This window comes from Chanos chanos, chromosome 2 (assembly GCF_902362185.1).
Source record: "Chanos chanos chromosome 2, fChaCha1.1, whole genome shotgun sequence".
NCBI lineage: Eukaryota > Metazoa > Chordata > Actinopteri > Gonorynchiformes > Chanidae > Chanos > Chanos chanos.
In genome coordinates this window covers 13,570,846-13,587,944 of record NC_044496.1, presented here as the reverse complement: position 1 = coordinate 13,587,944, position 17,099 = coordinate 13,570,846, and the positions used below count along the sequence as shown (strand labels likewise).

The window sequence follows — 17,099 nt, the reverse complement described above, 5'->3', positions numbered from 1 at the left end:
CAATTTGTCAGATGAGGCATTTGATGGGCGGTGGACTCAATGGTATGGTGAGTTATTGGGTTGGCTCCTTATCCATGACACCTTGTATTTTCGACAGGTTCAATTTGTAAGACTGTGTTTGGATTAAACTCTGTGGGCAAAGGAAGAGTGCTGTGCAAAACTTTTCTTGGAATCCTTACGAGCTGCTGTTGTATGACCGGTCCAATGAATTTGGGCTTGAAGGGGAAATCCTTTTTTAGTAAAGCTGATGAAAGGAAAAGAGGGGATTTCCTAACAAGTGTAGAAAAACTACACAGGAATTTCAAACTACATGTTTTGAGTGAAATTGAGTGGTTATACTGTGTTAATTTTTTATATACCTTAAAATGGAAAAACTAGCCATGTTTTAGTAGCTATTATTTGTGACAGTTTTCAAAAGGAAAATAGATTTTGGCCATAAATTCTAGTTGTCTCTGCTGTGTGCAGCCGGGTCATGGAGAGGTGCTTTGAGAGGACAGGAGCCCAACCATTCCCTGTTTACATCTCACTGGTTCAAACAGAGCAAAAGTCAAACTCCATTCCTCAGGAATATGCAGGCATTCTGAAAATATCTGCCATGTCTAAGTACAGCAAGATGTAAAAAAAAAATGGTTCGCAAAAACTTTATCTTGTTCTTTCTTTGCTGTTTATTTTCTCTTTCCTTTACTTTTTTACACATAAGCTGGAATGAAAATAAATATTGTTGAGAAGCAATAGGGGGCAGTAACTTTGAAAAAAACAATTAAAGTGACTAAATTATATCAAGACTTTTTTCATCCCTATATTTTCCTTAAGTACAATTTTTCAAACAGCTGAATCTCCATCACGGAGAGAAGTCATTCACCTCCAACCTGTTCCTCTTGTCTATGAAAGAAAGATTGTAGAGTCATAGGATCATGACCTGCACCCAAGCACGGTGTTGCAAGTCCAGATGACAAATCCTAAAACAGTATCTTTTATCCTTACAGATTTTCAGCTACACAGACATGAAGCACTATCAGATGATCCAAACTCCCACTGAACCAAACCTGTGTTGCTGAAGTATGCTAAAAATGTGCCAGTAAGGACACACAAAAGGAGCAACATGCTACTATCAGTAGTCAGTGGCTGAAAGCAAACTGATGTCATGTTGCTAGGAAGTTGAGCAATGTTTCTCTCTACCCTGCAGATGAGCTGACTGTTTACAACCAGCTACTTCAGTGACCAGGGCAAAACAAAACTGTTTGAGTGCCAGCTGCCAGCTGCCAGCTGCCAGCTGCAGTATCGCTAGTAAACACATCCCTCCTTGTGTTGTGCGTGACCTTGGCCCCAATCTCAGTAGCACAGCGCAGAATTCCTCATTTGAAATAAAGTATCAGTGTGGCGGCTCAGAGGATAGCTCTGCTATCTCACAGCAGGAAGGTCCTGGGTTCAAATCCTGGCTGTCCCAGGTCCTTTCTATGTTGAGTTTGCATGTTTTGTGTGGATGTGCTGGGTGCTCTGGTTTCCTCCCACCATGAAAGACTGGTTAATTCTCCTGTCAGTGCCCTTGATCAAGGCACTGGCAAAAGAGCTGGTTTTGATCTCTGGGCGCTGCATTGAGCCCCCCACCCCCCAGTGTGTGCGCTCACTGCTCTTAGTGTGTGTGTGTGTGTGTGTGTGTGTATAGGATGAAATCCCCTATGGGGATCAATAAAGAAGTCTGATTATTATTACAAGCATTTTTATTTTCATTATTAACATTCAAAATTGACTAGAAATCAGTTTTCAGAATGGTTGGCCCATGTATAGTGTACAAGCAGACAGCATTAGGTGCTAACACTAAGGAGAGTTCATTTATTGAAATTTCACATTTGGGCATTTGTGCTGCTTTTGATTATGCACTTTCAAAACATATTACTGATAGAATTAGTCTCATGGCCTTTTTTCAGCATCCTTTCAGACTTTTTTGATCCAGATTTTAGTTTGCTTTGATTTGTCAAAATCTGCCTCAGTAAGAAATTTCAATGAGATATCCCTTTTACTAGACATCATCAGTTATTGCTAACTACCAGTAGCTTTTGATTATGTTACAATATATATATATATATATATATATATATATATATATACACAAATATATATTGTATTGATTCCACTTCTTAATGTGCATATTGTTCAGTCAGCTCCATAGTAATAATGTGGAGCAAGCAGAAACATTCCATTTGAGTATATGAGAGGTGAAAAGGATTGTCCCATGGGTAAGAACAAAAGGTGAGATATCTCAATGAGTCAAATGAGAAACTCTGGCAAAGATCAACGATACAACATATCGTGTTCTCACAGAAAAGAAAATCCACTATGAACGATTGCTGTGTTAACAGATGAGTGGGCTCAAAAATCATGATCACAAATCACTAACAACTGCTTATCTTTTAACAGACTCCTATGAACTGTGATGAGGGATAATATTTGGCAAGAGTAGGTGGCGTGAAATGTCTGCTGCTTTTCCTCAGAAATAATTTAGAAAAAGTATAGACAGTGTTTCTAAAGTGTAATTATATTTGAGTCCTCACCATCAAGGTTAGGAGGTTAGTAGAGACTGCACGAGATATCTGAATCTCGTTGTGGTTTTTCACTTAGGATGGTTAGCAATGAAAAGTACTGACTGTGCTGGTTCTCAATCCTAAATGTCTGAGTTTGTGCAGCAGGTGTTTGTGAGTTCACAGAGGGAACAAAGTCAGACTTCAGCTGAATCATAGTAACAGAGGTCATCATTCTTATCCCAGCACACCCAGTCTGCAATACATTCCACACTCATAGCTAAAAAATCCACAAAAATGACCCAGCAACTTTTAAATTTATATATCTTTATTCTTTTAAATCTGTATCTTTTATTCTTTCTGTAGTAAGTCCCCGTGTGTTTTGAAAAAAATTGATCTAAAATTGGACCTTGCGCCGAGATAACATGTCAAAGAATGCTTTCGAAATTTAAATGTCTTCATTAAAACTGTTTAAATACCTATTTTACCAATACCCATCAATTTACAGTCACAGCATAGTTTTCGTCTTCAGTTTTTGTTTTCAAGCATAATGTACAATGTAAAATGGACATTTTGAAGCACTATTTCATTCCGAAATTCTCACGCTCCAGTTGAGGTGGATAGTTCAAGTATTATATAGTCATTGTCTCACAGATGTTGGTCACACAAACAACATAGCAAAAAAACAGGGATGTTCCAGTAAAGCTGCAGATGTCGTCTGGTCACCCTCACCCAAGCAATCAAACTGCTTACACTAACCTATTTATTCACACATATGAGTGTGCTGTTATTCATATCCACACCAACACTGATACTCAAGTTATTAGTCAGTTTCCAGTTACATATGTGTGACTGGAATGATTTGGTTACTAAACCAGAAACAACTCACAATGCTCCACACCCTATTCTGTATAAGACATCAACCCACTCTTTGTCTGGGACATTAGTTCCTCTAAAGAATGTAAACTCATGTTAGCTTTCTGATCATGCTCTAGTGAACTCCAGTTGACAGTTGAAAATGTCTAATTCAAATAAGGGATAATCCATAATGTGAGAGCAATCATATCTATTGCTATCGCTCCATCTATTCACTTAATACCAACAAGCTTGACACACACTTCAACCACGATTCCTCTTTACAACTGAAAGACCATTGTCACAACATGGGACTTCATCTGAAATATTATTCAGCCAGTTCTATCAGACCTCCTTGATTCATATATTTCAATCTGAAGAAGCACAAATTTGATTTGTTACTAGAGCTAGGTTTGAAATTAAACACAGTCTTCAATCTAACAGAAATAAAAGAATAATTCGACTCTGTAGTCAGGCACTGGTGGCATCCAAAATTAAACAACTGTTGATTACTATACAGAGATATGTAGATAGGGAATTGGTCATAATTAAGAATATTAAAGCAATTACCATTTTCTGACTTTCTGTACATGATCAATGCTAATGTTGTGTTTCAAGATCCTATGCTTTTTGAAATGCATGCTACCGTAAGACTTTTTTAACCTTACTGAGAGTTGACAGATTTTTATTCCGAAAGTTGGTGTGTGACCCGTTGAGGATCTTTAATAGTCTAGGTAGCTTATTTCATTCGCTTTTGATTGTTCTTGAAGAAAAGAATCATTTCTCCAGTACTTTCATTTTCCCTCCTTTTTATCTCAGAAACAGCTTGTGGCATTCAACACGGACCCTTCAATGTGTCATGCTCATCATTTTTATAAAACACTAAATAACCTCCCGCTAAATAACTTGCTTCCTATTTTCTATCACACTTTCCTTTCCTTTCACTTTCCCGTCACCATAAACATTGAACTTTCCATCACCAAACTCCTTTCTCTACTTTTTTTTTTGATTGCCGTTACGTCATTGGCTATTCGCAACAGACACAGTCTTGAGTTAGAACTCTACCTCAGTGGTGATCATTTCATGTTTCATATAATCTAAATGGATCTCTAATATGAGGTAAGATCCCTGAACGTCACCCACTTCCATCACCATCCACCTGAAGACAGGAAAATTAACACTATCAAAACGGTTAAATAACCAGACTAACTGGTGATTAGGAGGATAACTGCTCCAGAGTTACTTTTGTGAAGAGTTTCTGTGATTACCGTGTGAAAAAGTACCACAATTCTGTTTAGATTTATCTGTGAGTCATCTGGCTCAGTCCCAGACCTCAGTGTCCATAAGGAACAGTGGTTTGCTCAAGCAAGGTGCTTTCACATGAGATCATTGACATGGCTGATAAATGAGTTCAGCCCTGACAGCGGGAGGTGAGTGCGGAGGTTTGCAGAGTTGTGGGAATGTTAGAGGGCAGAGAGAAGGCCCCCACTCTTGGCGATACTAACAGAAACTGCCCTGTGATTCAGTCATTAAAGAAGACATTTGTGATGTAACATCAATACTAAGTTATTGAATTAATAAGAATAATTTTTATCCCACAATTTTTAAGTATTTAATTTTAAATTGTGACTGCATAGAAATGTAGCATTTTATGTTTATCAGTACCTCTTACAGAGCACTATTAAGAATTTTAGCTATGTAATATGTAACAAAATACTGCTGATAGGGTGTATCTGGTGAAAAATGAAGAAAAGGAAAGAGAAATAAAATAATTTTCAAATGCAAGCATCAAAGACTTTCAAAAAAATGAAAGACATTGCGACCACAAATGATACCAATCGCCTGGGTTCTGGCTCCATAGCTAAATCTACTGGTCATAATAAATTCTTATATATTTAATAACAACACATAGTAAATGGCAAGAGATGTTAATTTTCCCACAGGATAAAGAGTTTACCCATGAGATTACTGTTTCTTCCACTTTGTTGTACATCCATCTATAACATATTCATATCTGGCAAAATTGATTTTCTTTGCCTTTTTGACCTATTTTGAGCAAAGACGGCAGTATAAAAATACATACCACAAATCCCCTTTTGCTGGAATGGAATCTTAAATATCAGCAAGCTGAAAGGGCGTCATGAAGATTCTTGGGCAGCGCCTCAGGCCCAAGAGTGCCTCACCACCAGAAAAAAAGGCTAAATGATGGGAACTTGTGTGGAGTTATGGTGTTGCATCCAATCAGCAGAGTTTCAGGCACTACTAAAATGATGAGCATTGAAATTGCTTTGTCATGGCAGCCTAACAGTCTATTAAGACACTGTTGGAGACATAAATGTTGTTTTTTACATTGAGACAAAAGATCTCTCTTCATCTGTCTATCTATCTATCTATCTATCTATCTATCTATCTATCTATCTATCTATCTATCTATCTATCTATCTATCTATCTATCTCTATATCTATATGTATGTATATCTATATCTATATCGATATATATATGTGTGTGTGTGTGTGTATGTATGTTTGAAAAAGGGAGACTTGACTGTCCAATTACCTCTGAAATGAGAAAATCAAGGCCTGGTATTTCACGATTATTTCATTCAGTATTACGTATTGAAAATATTAACTGTAAAACTGAGAATACAGACAATATCTCAAAATATTCTTTAGATTTTAAGCTAAACAATTTTCAGTTAACCATCTGTCTTTGCCACATATAGAGTGATTTGGTGTGATTCTGCAGTCAGTAGCTGTTGAAACACCAAGGAATGCTTTTTATTTTTTACTAATTCTTGACAAAAACAAAAAGATTAATCAGTGGAAGAAGCCTGTTAGATAGTGCATTGAAAAAATCCAGGCATAAATTTTCTAATGTGAAATGTTTTATGGCTGTAAACATAGAGTTTGGTACCATGCACTTGCTTGTCATTAGTGACATGCTGCTACCCCAAACAATTCCATGAGATAAAATATTGCACAACCAATTTTTCAAGGAGTTATGATGTGGGATTCTATGCAAGTGTTACACTTGGGATTTGGGTATGGAGCAAATTCAGTTCTTTATGAGTGCATAGCTGTTACATTTGATGTATTGGATCTTGTGTTAACATTTGTCATTCCGAGTCTTTTTAAGTATCAAATTAACCATTTATAACACTAATGTTTCCCTCTCTCTCTCACTCACTCACACGAAAAAAAGACAGCATAAAACGTAATTTAACTGTCTTGAAAAGGCATCATGATATGGTAGTGATACATTTAAATGTGATTTCATAATGTGACAGGACACTGGGGTAACTTGACGTTTGTTGTTATGTGCTTGCACTTTGCTGTCGTGCAACGTTTTGATGACTTTCAAATACAAAAATACTTGTGCTCTTCAGTGTCGCTGATTAAATAAAGCAGGAGCAGGACAATGTGAGCAGATAAAGCCCAAACTCAGACTGTTGATGCTTCAGTTCCAAATGCCTGATTTGTCATCGAGAGCTCTGAGAGCGAGAGCGAGAGCGAGAGCGAGCGAAGGAGGGTCTTTGGCTTCATAACCTCTTCTTGATCCATGAATAACGCATAGACATGGATGTTTCGCTTTAAGATGATCACCCGGAAGTACATGTGCGTTACCGGCAATGCGTGTTCTTTCTTCCGGTGGTTGGAGCCGTGGCGAGAGCGTGGAGTGGATCTATTCTCTTAAAAATTCTTTAAAATGAGCGTGCCAGCATTTATCGATATTACAGAGGAAGATCAGGTAATACTTAAAATAAATTTAAAGTAAATATAAATTAACTATTTGGATTACACTTATCCTCTCTGGCCATATGCCATTGCTAGCAAGATAACAGATCTTTAGCCGTAAAGCAAGCTGAGCTGGATAGCTATTAAGTTGGAGAGCAACTAACTACCTACTAAGTAGATGTCACAATACATTTCAGCCCCTTTCTCTGACATTTCGGCGTAGGAGTGAAAAAGCGATCTTAAGAAACGTCTTATCAGCGTGTTTTAAGTGGGTTGTTTCAACATGTTCATATGTCGAAGTTACGTACGTCCATCGCTGACAATCAAGTCGAGAACTGTAACCCGTTGTTAGCTATAACTCGTTTCTTGAAAACATTAGCAGTAAATTTATGGTGTTCCTTCTCCCTTGCGACGTAGGTGTAAATTAACTTATAAAATAAATATTTTAACCCTTGTTGTCACGATCATGTTTGTTAGTAGATATCTCGCTGACTGTGGTCATCTCATCACTACTCGAAAAACCAAAGAAACAACATCCGATTGTCATATAGCATGAAGAGAGAGTTTCTAACCCTGTTGAATGTGGTCTCAGTTTGTACAACAATTACATGCCTTTGTATTGTTTACAATCAGGCTTCAGAGCTCCGAGCCTACATCAAATCCAAAGGAGCTGAGATCTCTGAGGAGAATTCAGAAGGTGGCCTCCATGTAGACCTGGCTCAGATTATTGAAGCCTGTGACGTCTGTCTCAAGGATGATGACAAAGGTTAAGTGTCAAGTGATAATTATCATTACATTAAGTTGTTATGAAGTAAATTTCACTTGTATGTGCAGCATAGAAATCTGCCTTGCATTCCATTAATCTCTGTTGCTCACCTTGCACTTCCTCTCTGCAGATGTTGAGAGTGTGATGAACAGCATCGTGTCTCTCCTCTTGATTCTGGAGACAGAGAAGCAGGAGGCTCTAATAGAGAGTCTGTGTGAGAAGCTGGTCAAGTTTCGCGAGGGTGAGCGTCCCTCACTAAGGATGCAGCTGTGAGTGTCTTAAAGACTTACCTCCATCACTTTGTTCATTGGAGTTGTTTGGTTGAATGAATAGTACGAAAAAAAACTGATGTGTATGGGTGTCTATATAGGTGTTATAGCCCAAAACCAACCATATGCCGTCCACAAATTGGCCTTGTCTGGGTTATTCCTTTCTAGAGTGGCCCAAAACTAACTCAGTTGCAACAAATCTGCACGGGGACAAGAATATTTTTGGTTCTCATTCTTTATGATATCTTTTTCAACACTGACTGTTTGCACTTCATAACAGTTTTCTTTCCGCCTTTTGGATCGGAACTTTTTACTTGGAATGCAGTATCGTATTGTTGTCACTGGAACACTACCAACACACAAAATATATTTGTGAATTATTGCTCATTTATTGATTGTAGCCTCACCCATAGAAATATGCACTGTGTTGTGAGTTCACATTGATTAGGCTAGTGTAATTTCTGATGGCAAAGAGCAGTTGTTCCTTGAGCTCTGAATTCACCATGTGTTAATATGGTTTGTGTTGTGTATTTACCTATTAAGCCTCAGCAACCTGTTCCATGGTATGGATGAAAACACACCTGTGAGGTACACTGTGTACTGCAGTCTCATCAAAGTAGCAGCCGCCTGCAATGCCATCGCGTTCATACCAACGGAACTTGATCAGGTATTGCCCCATACATAATGTTCTGCAGTTCGCTCTGAATACGTAAATGGTTGTAAAAAACTGTCGTGTGTATTATGCAGTTATTGGCAGGTGAGTATGTGTCGATCACGACGTTTTCTTTTGTGACACAGGTGCGTAAGTGGATCACAGACTGGAACCTGAATACAGAGAAAAAGCACACTCTGCTGAGACTGGTCTATGAGGCACTTGTCGACTGCAAGAAGAGGTACCTGTCCTCACATTCTGTGTGTTAGAAGGCATTTTGAAATTGTAATATCGATCGTCACTCTTCGACTTATTTTTCCTTAACAGTGAAGCAGCAGCTAAAGTAATGGTGGAGCTGCTTGGCAGTTACACAGAGGACAATGCCTCACAGGCTCGGGTAGATGCCCACAGGTGTGACTCCACATCCTCTCTCACTCACCCTGTCTCACATCCATAGTATAATGGTTCCTCTCTCCTTTTTTCAGCTTTTACATTACTGGTTAGTGAGGTAGCTGTAATTATGTACAATAGAATCTTAAATTTCACCTAAATCCAGGACCCTTGTCCCATTGCTGCCTCTGATTCTGGAAATTGCTAACATCCCTTAGGTGCATTGTACGTGCTCTAAAAGACCCAAACACGTTCCTGTTTGACCACCTCTTGGCCCTGAAACCCGTGCGCTTCTTGGAAGGAGAACTCATCCATGACGTGAGTAAAGCCCTGTTTCACTTCAGTTTTTATGTTTTAATATTTCAAATTATATTGTTGTTCTGCATGAAAGTTTTTCATTTTAAATTGAATCTCGACCTCTCCTTTTTTTCTTTTTTAGCTGTTAACCATCTTCGTAAGTGCAAAGCTAGCGGCATATGTGAAGTTTTATCAGAGCAACAAAGACTTCATTGACTCTCTTGGTAAGAACATTTTGAAACCATTTACACATTGTCACCTTGCATTGATAAATCTCCTCATGAGGTAAAAATACATTTCCGTTCCATATTAGCAGCTGTGCAAGGGTACAGTTTTGCACTTCATATTAATATGTGCTGAGTGAAATATGGAGTTGTAAAATTCTTTGTTGAAATGGTACAAGAGTAATGTATATACAAGAACATTTGTGTGCAGTTTCCACATCCACATTCTAAAGGTAAGTTAGTGTGCACAGGGGTTTATTATACCCAGACAAAAGACTCCCTGAATACACAGGTACTGTGGAATGTGATTGTCAGCTGTCTCTTTGCTTTGCTTTAAGCTGAAAATAAAACCCGGTAATACAGGAATTCTGCCATCCTCAGATAAAATTAGCCCATTCTTGGTTGTCTTTAATTACACTGTCAGTGTTTCTCCTCCCGACTGGCAAAGAATATGTGACATAAGTTTTGGGCTTTGACCTTTTTTTAATGTAGGCCTATACACATTTCATGTAAATATTTACCCAGTAGTTACTTATGTTTTGTCTTTTGTTATGTCTCCACTGGCTATGAGTGTCACAATCTGGCAAAACTACACTGCAATACGTCCTGATTTAAAATTACAATCTGTAATTATGAGGAAAGTTAATTACAGCTATTTACACCGGTTTTTCCTTTGCCTGAAGAACATTTGTTACTAAGACAGATAGGTATGTGTCTCGTAAAGCCTTGTATAAACATTTTTTTTTTTTGCTTTAGGCTTGTCTCATGAGCAGAACATGGCTAAGATGCGATTACTGACCTTTATGGGCATGGCTGTGGAGTTTAAGGAGATCTCCTTTGACACCATGCAGCAGGAGCTGCAGATTGGCGCTGATGATGTGGAGGCCTTTGTCATTGATGGTAATCTTTAGCTGCCGTATATCTCTCTTCATAGAACCTTAGCTTGAAACATCAGTGGTCATGTACCTTGGCTTCCTAAATTGCTTTAGATCAAACAACAGAAGTGACTGTCCTGAAACCAATTCAATTCACGTGCTTCACTTTCTTCACTTATGTTCAATGAAGAGCAAACCGTCTGCTTATCTCTACAAAAATTTTAACTTTGGTGTTTGGCTTGAATGAGTTGCCCCGATGTGCTTAAATTCTTTTGCTTCAAGCTCAAAACTGAGTGTTTTGTCTGTTATATTTTGAGTTCTAATATATGTCTAGTCTGTTTAATCTTAAATGTTTTTTTTATCACTACCCTTTCAGCTGTGCGGACCAAGATGGTTTATTGCAAAATTGACCAGACACAGCGAAAAGTTGTTGTGAGGTAAGTTATTGCCATTTTATGTCACTTATACTGTGAGATTTCTCATTTCTAATCCTTTGGATGTCATTATTTATTATGGGCAGTGCTGTAACCAGGGTCCAAAATTAGCACCCGCCACTCGCCAAATGCGAGTAAAAATCTGCGTTGATGAATTAAATAAATGAGGTCAGTCGCCATTGGCGGCTTGCTGAAATAGGCCTACTTCACTACAGACTTTCATCACTAGAGCATATCAGTTTATTGACTACGTTTCGCAATTCTTTGTTTGACCCTCGCTGTACAGTGTCCACCGGCTAATTAGGAATTACATTGTTTTTAATGACATGGTATCCAGTGCGGTAGCCAGAAATTTATTTTTGGACGGGCCTTGGCAAAAGTGAGCAGGCACGACTTTCACTCACATTCACTAGCCTAGCCTTCACATTATTTATGACCCACTTCTGGACTGAATCTCAGGTCAGACGTCCCGTATTGTACTGTAGCATACTCAATAACTAAGCCAATCCAGTCTTCTGTACTTGGTTTGCATTGAAACGGAAAATGTAGTAAACCACAAAATACTGCCGCATTTTAGGCTATTCATCAAGCACACTTTAACCACAAGTAGCTTAAAACGCATGCCCTGTCACAACAAACGGACAATATAATGCTGTCACAACACTAGCTGGGTTTCCATCCAACTATTTAATGCAAATTAACACTTAAACTTTGCATCAAACCTTTTAAATCGCATAAGAAATTTATTCGCTGGAAAGAGGTGATTAGGGCAGGGTAAAATGACACTGGTTAATGGAAACAGGTTTAGTCACATCAGCAAGGGGTTTGTTGCAATTTTATGACGTATTTCCGTTAAAGTTGCCCCAGACAAATTTTAAACCCACAGCTGTTCACAACTCTTCCCGCAATGAGGAGAGTGTACATTTTTAATCCACATAACACAGCTGATGGAAACACGCACAGGCATTTCATTAGCCGAACTTTCATGAATACGCTTAAAATATGCGAATGTGTTGGGTGGAAAAACAGCTGCTATCTGTTGAGGGTTTACATTTAATTATAACGTCAAAACCAAACTTGTTAATTGGCTAATACACGTCAGTCAAACCCATCAAGCATTAGAACACATTTTCTTTACTTCAGGAGCGTTTGTGATGATATTTTAGCTATATTATCAACCAGTTTAACAAACAATAATGAACCATTCTTTTAGTATTAATTTAAATAGCTCCATCCTAACTTGGGCAGTCTATGCATCTTTTGGGCGGGCCTAGGCCTGTTAGGCCCGTCCGTTGGCAACTAGTGATGGGAAGTTCAAATCTTTTAACTGACTCAGATCTTTGAATCTTGTGCAGTAAAATGAATGAATCTTTTTTCCAGTCATTCGTTCATTCCGTTCATTGGAACTAGTGTGGCACTGTAGCCGTCATCTGAGTGATGAGAGAAAGACGATTCTCAAACACTAAGAGCAACATGGTCTGCTTCACTTGGGAAAGTATAATACACAAGTTCACATTTATTATGCTCTTAAGCAACCTTTTGGGCCATGGCCTACTGTGTTATTCAGTTGAAATGACTGATTATTTAATTTGCCCGTACGAGAGCGCTGAGCCTATCAATAAAAAGATTATCATTCTATGATAACTATTCACTCTAGCCAACCTGGTAATTGAAGACCGTTAGTGTATGAACTCGTTCCAATGGAAAGGCACATCAGTACCATCCATTCAGTAGCTACTCTGCACACAGCTAAGGAAATGTAGTGGTTGAGCAGCAAACATTAGATAGCTCTCCTCACCAATAATAACAGTGTTGGTCATGTTACTGCTCTAACCACATGAGTAATGAACAAAAGACCCGAAGATCCGTAGTCATGATTCGTGAACGAATCACTCGTTCCTACACTGAGCCTGCATGGCGGCCGTGTGATAGGTGAACGAGAGACTCAGGACATGAAGACCCACAGAACATGAAGACCCACTGAATCATGAACGAATCGGCAGCTCCTGTACTGAGCCTGCGCAGAGGTTATTTCGACAAGTGAACGGAAGACACGGACCCGAAAGACCCGTTCATGAATGATGCTGGACCTGAGTGGCACGCGTGCGCGGCCAAGGGAGAAAATGAACGAATCACTCACTTAGAAGACTTGTTACTCCCGGGTCATACAAAAGATTAGTTCAAAATGAACGAATCATTCCCCGAACGGCACATCACTATTGGCTACGTGCCTGATCGTATCTTATTCTATGGCAGATTGAAAAATATTTTTGGCCGGTAAATTTTTTCAGTTTACCGGCCATTGGCCGATATACCAGAAAGTTAATTTTGGACCCTGTTTTGGACCCTGGCTATAGTGGCTGCCATCATTTATATGTATTTCTGTTGTGCTTCTTGCAGTGTTCTGTCTTAAAACTGTGTGTGATCTGTGTAACTTGTTAGTTCTTCACCAAGCAATTTTATATCTCATGCGATGCTTATCAGCCAGTGAAAATGGATTGTATTATCTGGACAGATTCATGGTTTTACTGATCTGTTTTGTTACTGTCTAATTTTTGTGATTTTATTTAAAGTATGTCTTACACACTGAATGGTAACTTCTCCATGGTCTCTGACCACAGAAAAAAAAAAAAGGAACTGGAGGTTGTGCACTCCCAAGTGAATTCTTTTCTAGTTCCTGTCAGTGACTCCCGTTCTTGTGTCCTCTGTGTTATTACAGCCACAGCACACATCGCACCTTTGGCAAGCAGCAGTGGCAGCAACTTTATGACACCCTCAGCTCCTGGAAGCAGAATCTGGCCACTGTGAAGACCAGCCTTCAAACCCTCTCTCCCTCTGCCTAGTAACCCTGCCCCAACTCCCCAAGAGAAGCTGTGTCTATTTCAGTTTTTTTATTTACTCAATAAAATACTAATGACAACCATATGTGCTCACTTATTTTATTTTTTCTAACCCTTAGATTTGGCTGCTTTAAACATTAATTAAGCACATTATCACACCTCTCGTTCGGAAAAACTGAACAAGGACGTTGTAGTGCAGTTGTCCTCATGTTTAACTTAGAGCTTTGGGTGCAAAGACTGGCAGCCCAATAAATCCATTCATAAATCCATTTGAGATATTCAGATCATAGCCAGCTTTGAACAAACAGAAGTAGAAATGGTAGTGAAATGACTTGGGCTACTTTGTGTAAGTGGTTGGCTCCCCTATACTAATACTGGAAGCTTTACGCTGTTCTGAAGGAGTTTAACTGAAATTTAATAGTCTTAATGAGTGCTTCTTTATCCTATTCATTTTCTTAGTTGAACCTGTTATTTGGAAAATAAAGTCCAAGGCTCTTCTCGGGTAGTCTGGACCATCTGGCTCCAATAAAGCTCTGAGAGCATGTTTAAGATGGAAAGTGATACTGACTGTAACATCCATTTTTGAGGTCAATGGGTCACAGGTTTTAGAGCAATGTATAGCAAGAGACTGACCTCTTGATCTGAAGGGACTAGTGTAACGCATTTACATTTGTGTCATTTTCTTTTTCATATTTTCTTTCCACCACTTCTCTGCAGTAATAACTAAAAGTGGAAACTACAGTCTTCCAGGGAGCTTCTGCTCAGTTTCTGTCTAATGCACGATAGTGACCGCATTCCATTTGTCTGGCCTTTGAGAGGGACCGAGTTCAACATGTCAATAGCACTTTTTTTTTTTAGGTACGTAAGGAGTCAGAATGGTGTTGTAGTTTACTTTGGTAGTGACTCTGTTGAATTCCCTAAAACTTAGGGGGGGGGGGAATCGTTTGTATGTGTCATTTTCATATGTATTTCCTAATGATAGTTAAATTGACCCTCTGACAATGTGTTCATAGGTGAAACTTTTGATAAATATTCAAAATCCTGTTGCCCTCTCTGTGCATTGTCAGAGGTCTGTGAGTCCAAGATGGGACTAAGACTAATGGGGTGAGAAAAAGAACTGCGTTACATGACACAAGGACTAGCGATCTCTCTAATTGCTTTCAATTCTCAGGTTAAAGGTTCATGGTCAAATGATGTGTCGTCTGAGATTTGCCAGTTAAACAACACTCAGAGAGGTCTGTTTGTTCACTGGGTTTTACCACTATATATGTAGCAATACATCTTCCAGAGTTAAATTTATCCTTTCACTCAGTCCCAAAGGTGATTATAGTGTCACTCAAATGCACTCTGAAAGTTAGAAATTTGTATAAAGAAAGTACTCAGTGAAGGGACATAGCATCTTTATTTTAGATGGGGATTGGAGCTTTACTGTTATTTTCTTTACTATGTTACACATACCACGAAATGATCACATTTCCAAAGCACAGAAATCCAGAAGCATACATTGAAAGTATAGTGAATGTTTAAAATATAAGATTGTGATGACTTAATCAGCTGGCCTTCTGTATGAGATAAAGGCACGATTTAACTTGACAGCACTCTTCTTGGCTCGGAATACACCGCAAATGTTTAGCTGTATCCACATTCTTTAGTGCAACCCCATTCATGTATAACAGTATCCAGACCCCTGCTAAGGCTAAGGGTGAAATGGTGCAGCATATTACTGTTCAATTAGCGCTGGTCACAGAGCCAAGAAATACCATATCACTTTTTTTTTTTTTTTTAATATTTTTTTCCTTGCTGAACACTGCTAATGTGTTTACAAAGATGGGTTTAGGCTTCAAAACACAGTTGTGCCAAGGCAGAAATATTTGTTTTAATGGATGAATGTCTTATTTTTTTAGTGTAATCACGTTCTAACACTTTTGACATTTGGCTTATGTTTACAAGATGGTTTTGTGGTTTCCTTGGCAACCACATGTTTTGTACTAAGTGACAGTGCACCTGTGATAGTGTGCAGACAAATACCTACTTGTGTGTTAAAATCCTCAAAAATGTTAAACTGTGTTTTGAGTGCTGAGGATAGTTCAGTGAAGCTTTGCCAGTGGTGCAGACGTCTTCTGATATGTTCGGCCCCATAGTAAGACAGATAATGACCTGAATTTTTATGCCTGTTTTGGACAGGATGATAGAAAATTCCTTTTAGAACCTCTTTTAGAGAGGGTGCATTTGAGGACTAACATTCTAAGTCATATAGCCAAAGTAGACTATAAAACAAAATATAGATATTTTAGCAGGTTTAGAATGATCAGCTGTAAATAAATTAACAAAACAAGAGAAAAATTCTGAACCCCCTCATGGAGTTCTGCAACTGTTCAAGTACTTATATATGATAAGTGTACTTTATATCATGCATAATATGTACATACACAATATATGTTTGGGTAGGAGCACATATAAGTATGTATTGTATATGTAATATATATGACCCATAAAGGTTTCGTAACAGCCATGAAGAAAAAAATGCTATCACTAGCTTCTCAGAGCTCTTAATAAAAACAATTAGGCTACATCTTTCGTGCAGTGCTTTTATGGGACGGGGGCAATTTGTTTCCCTAATAGCTAAACTCCCATTAAAATGTACAGCAAAAAGAGAGGATGCCTTTAGAATGCTGAAGGGCTTGGAGTGAAATGTGGTTGCATGCTCAGAAAGACATTAAATAAAGTTCTACCAGTACATAGAAGAGATAATGGTTGCGTTGAAAGGTCAGAAGACTAATAAGGTCACAAGACTAACAAGTTTAAGTTCAGGTCAGAGAGAGTGTTTCTCACCCAAACAGTGAGATCAGCCGTTATGTGCAGGGCTGTAACACTCCTTGGGAGTTGGGATTTACGTCCCCATAAATAATAACGACAATGCAAATGACTAGGGAGATAACATGGTACAATCGTCAAGAAAGAAAGAAGGAAGGAAAGAAGGAAAGGAATGTTCCTTAACTGTTTCAAAATAGCTGTGAATATTGGATTCATCATACATTAGTCCATCACATTTCAAATTTTATGCTCATGTTAAACGGTGGAGTACGCCATGAGCGCATGCATCGGTGTATTATCACAGCATTCTGGATCACACCATTTTACACAAATCATAGAGACCTCTTTTATCAGGAGATAAGCTTTTGAGTTGGTATAGTAATGAGAGGTGTAATAATGCTAAAATGAACGGTCGCTTGTGTGCCTGTT

At 38.5% G+C, this 17,099-nt stretch overlaps 1 protein-coding gene across 2 annotated transcripts; it reads left to right on the top strand.

Moving 5' to 3' along the window:
- Nucleotides 1–7,016: 7,016 nt before the first annotated feature.
- Nucleotides 7,017–13,939, top strand: eif3m (eukaryotic translation initiation factor 3, subunit M). 2 transcript variants are annotated; one of them, XM_030794167.1, is made up of 11 exons: nucleotides 7,017–7,122; nucleotides 7,743–7,875; nucleotides 8,006–8,144; nucleotides 8,688–8,811; nucleotides 8,943–9,037; nucleotides 9,124–9,207; nucleotides 9,405–9,504; nucleotides 9,626–9,707; nucleotides 10,464–10,607; nucleotides 10,959–11,019; nucleotides 13,736–13,939. In XM_030794167.1, exons 1-11 carry the CDS (start codon nucleotides 7,081–7,083, stop codon nucleotides 13,857–13,859), a joined length of 1,128 nt encoding a protein of 375 aa, XP_030650027.1. In that variant the 5' UTR covers nucleotides 7,017–7,080; the 3' UTR covers nucleotides 13,860–13,939. The 2 variants fall into 2 exon arrangements, with proteins under 2 accessions (XP_030650027.1, XP_030650028.1); XM_030794168.1 differs by lacking the exons at nucleotides 7,743–7,875; nucleotides 8,006–8,144; nucleotides 8,688–8,811.
- Nucleotides 13,940–17,099: the final 3,160 nt, after the last annotated feature.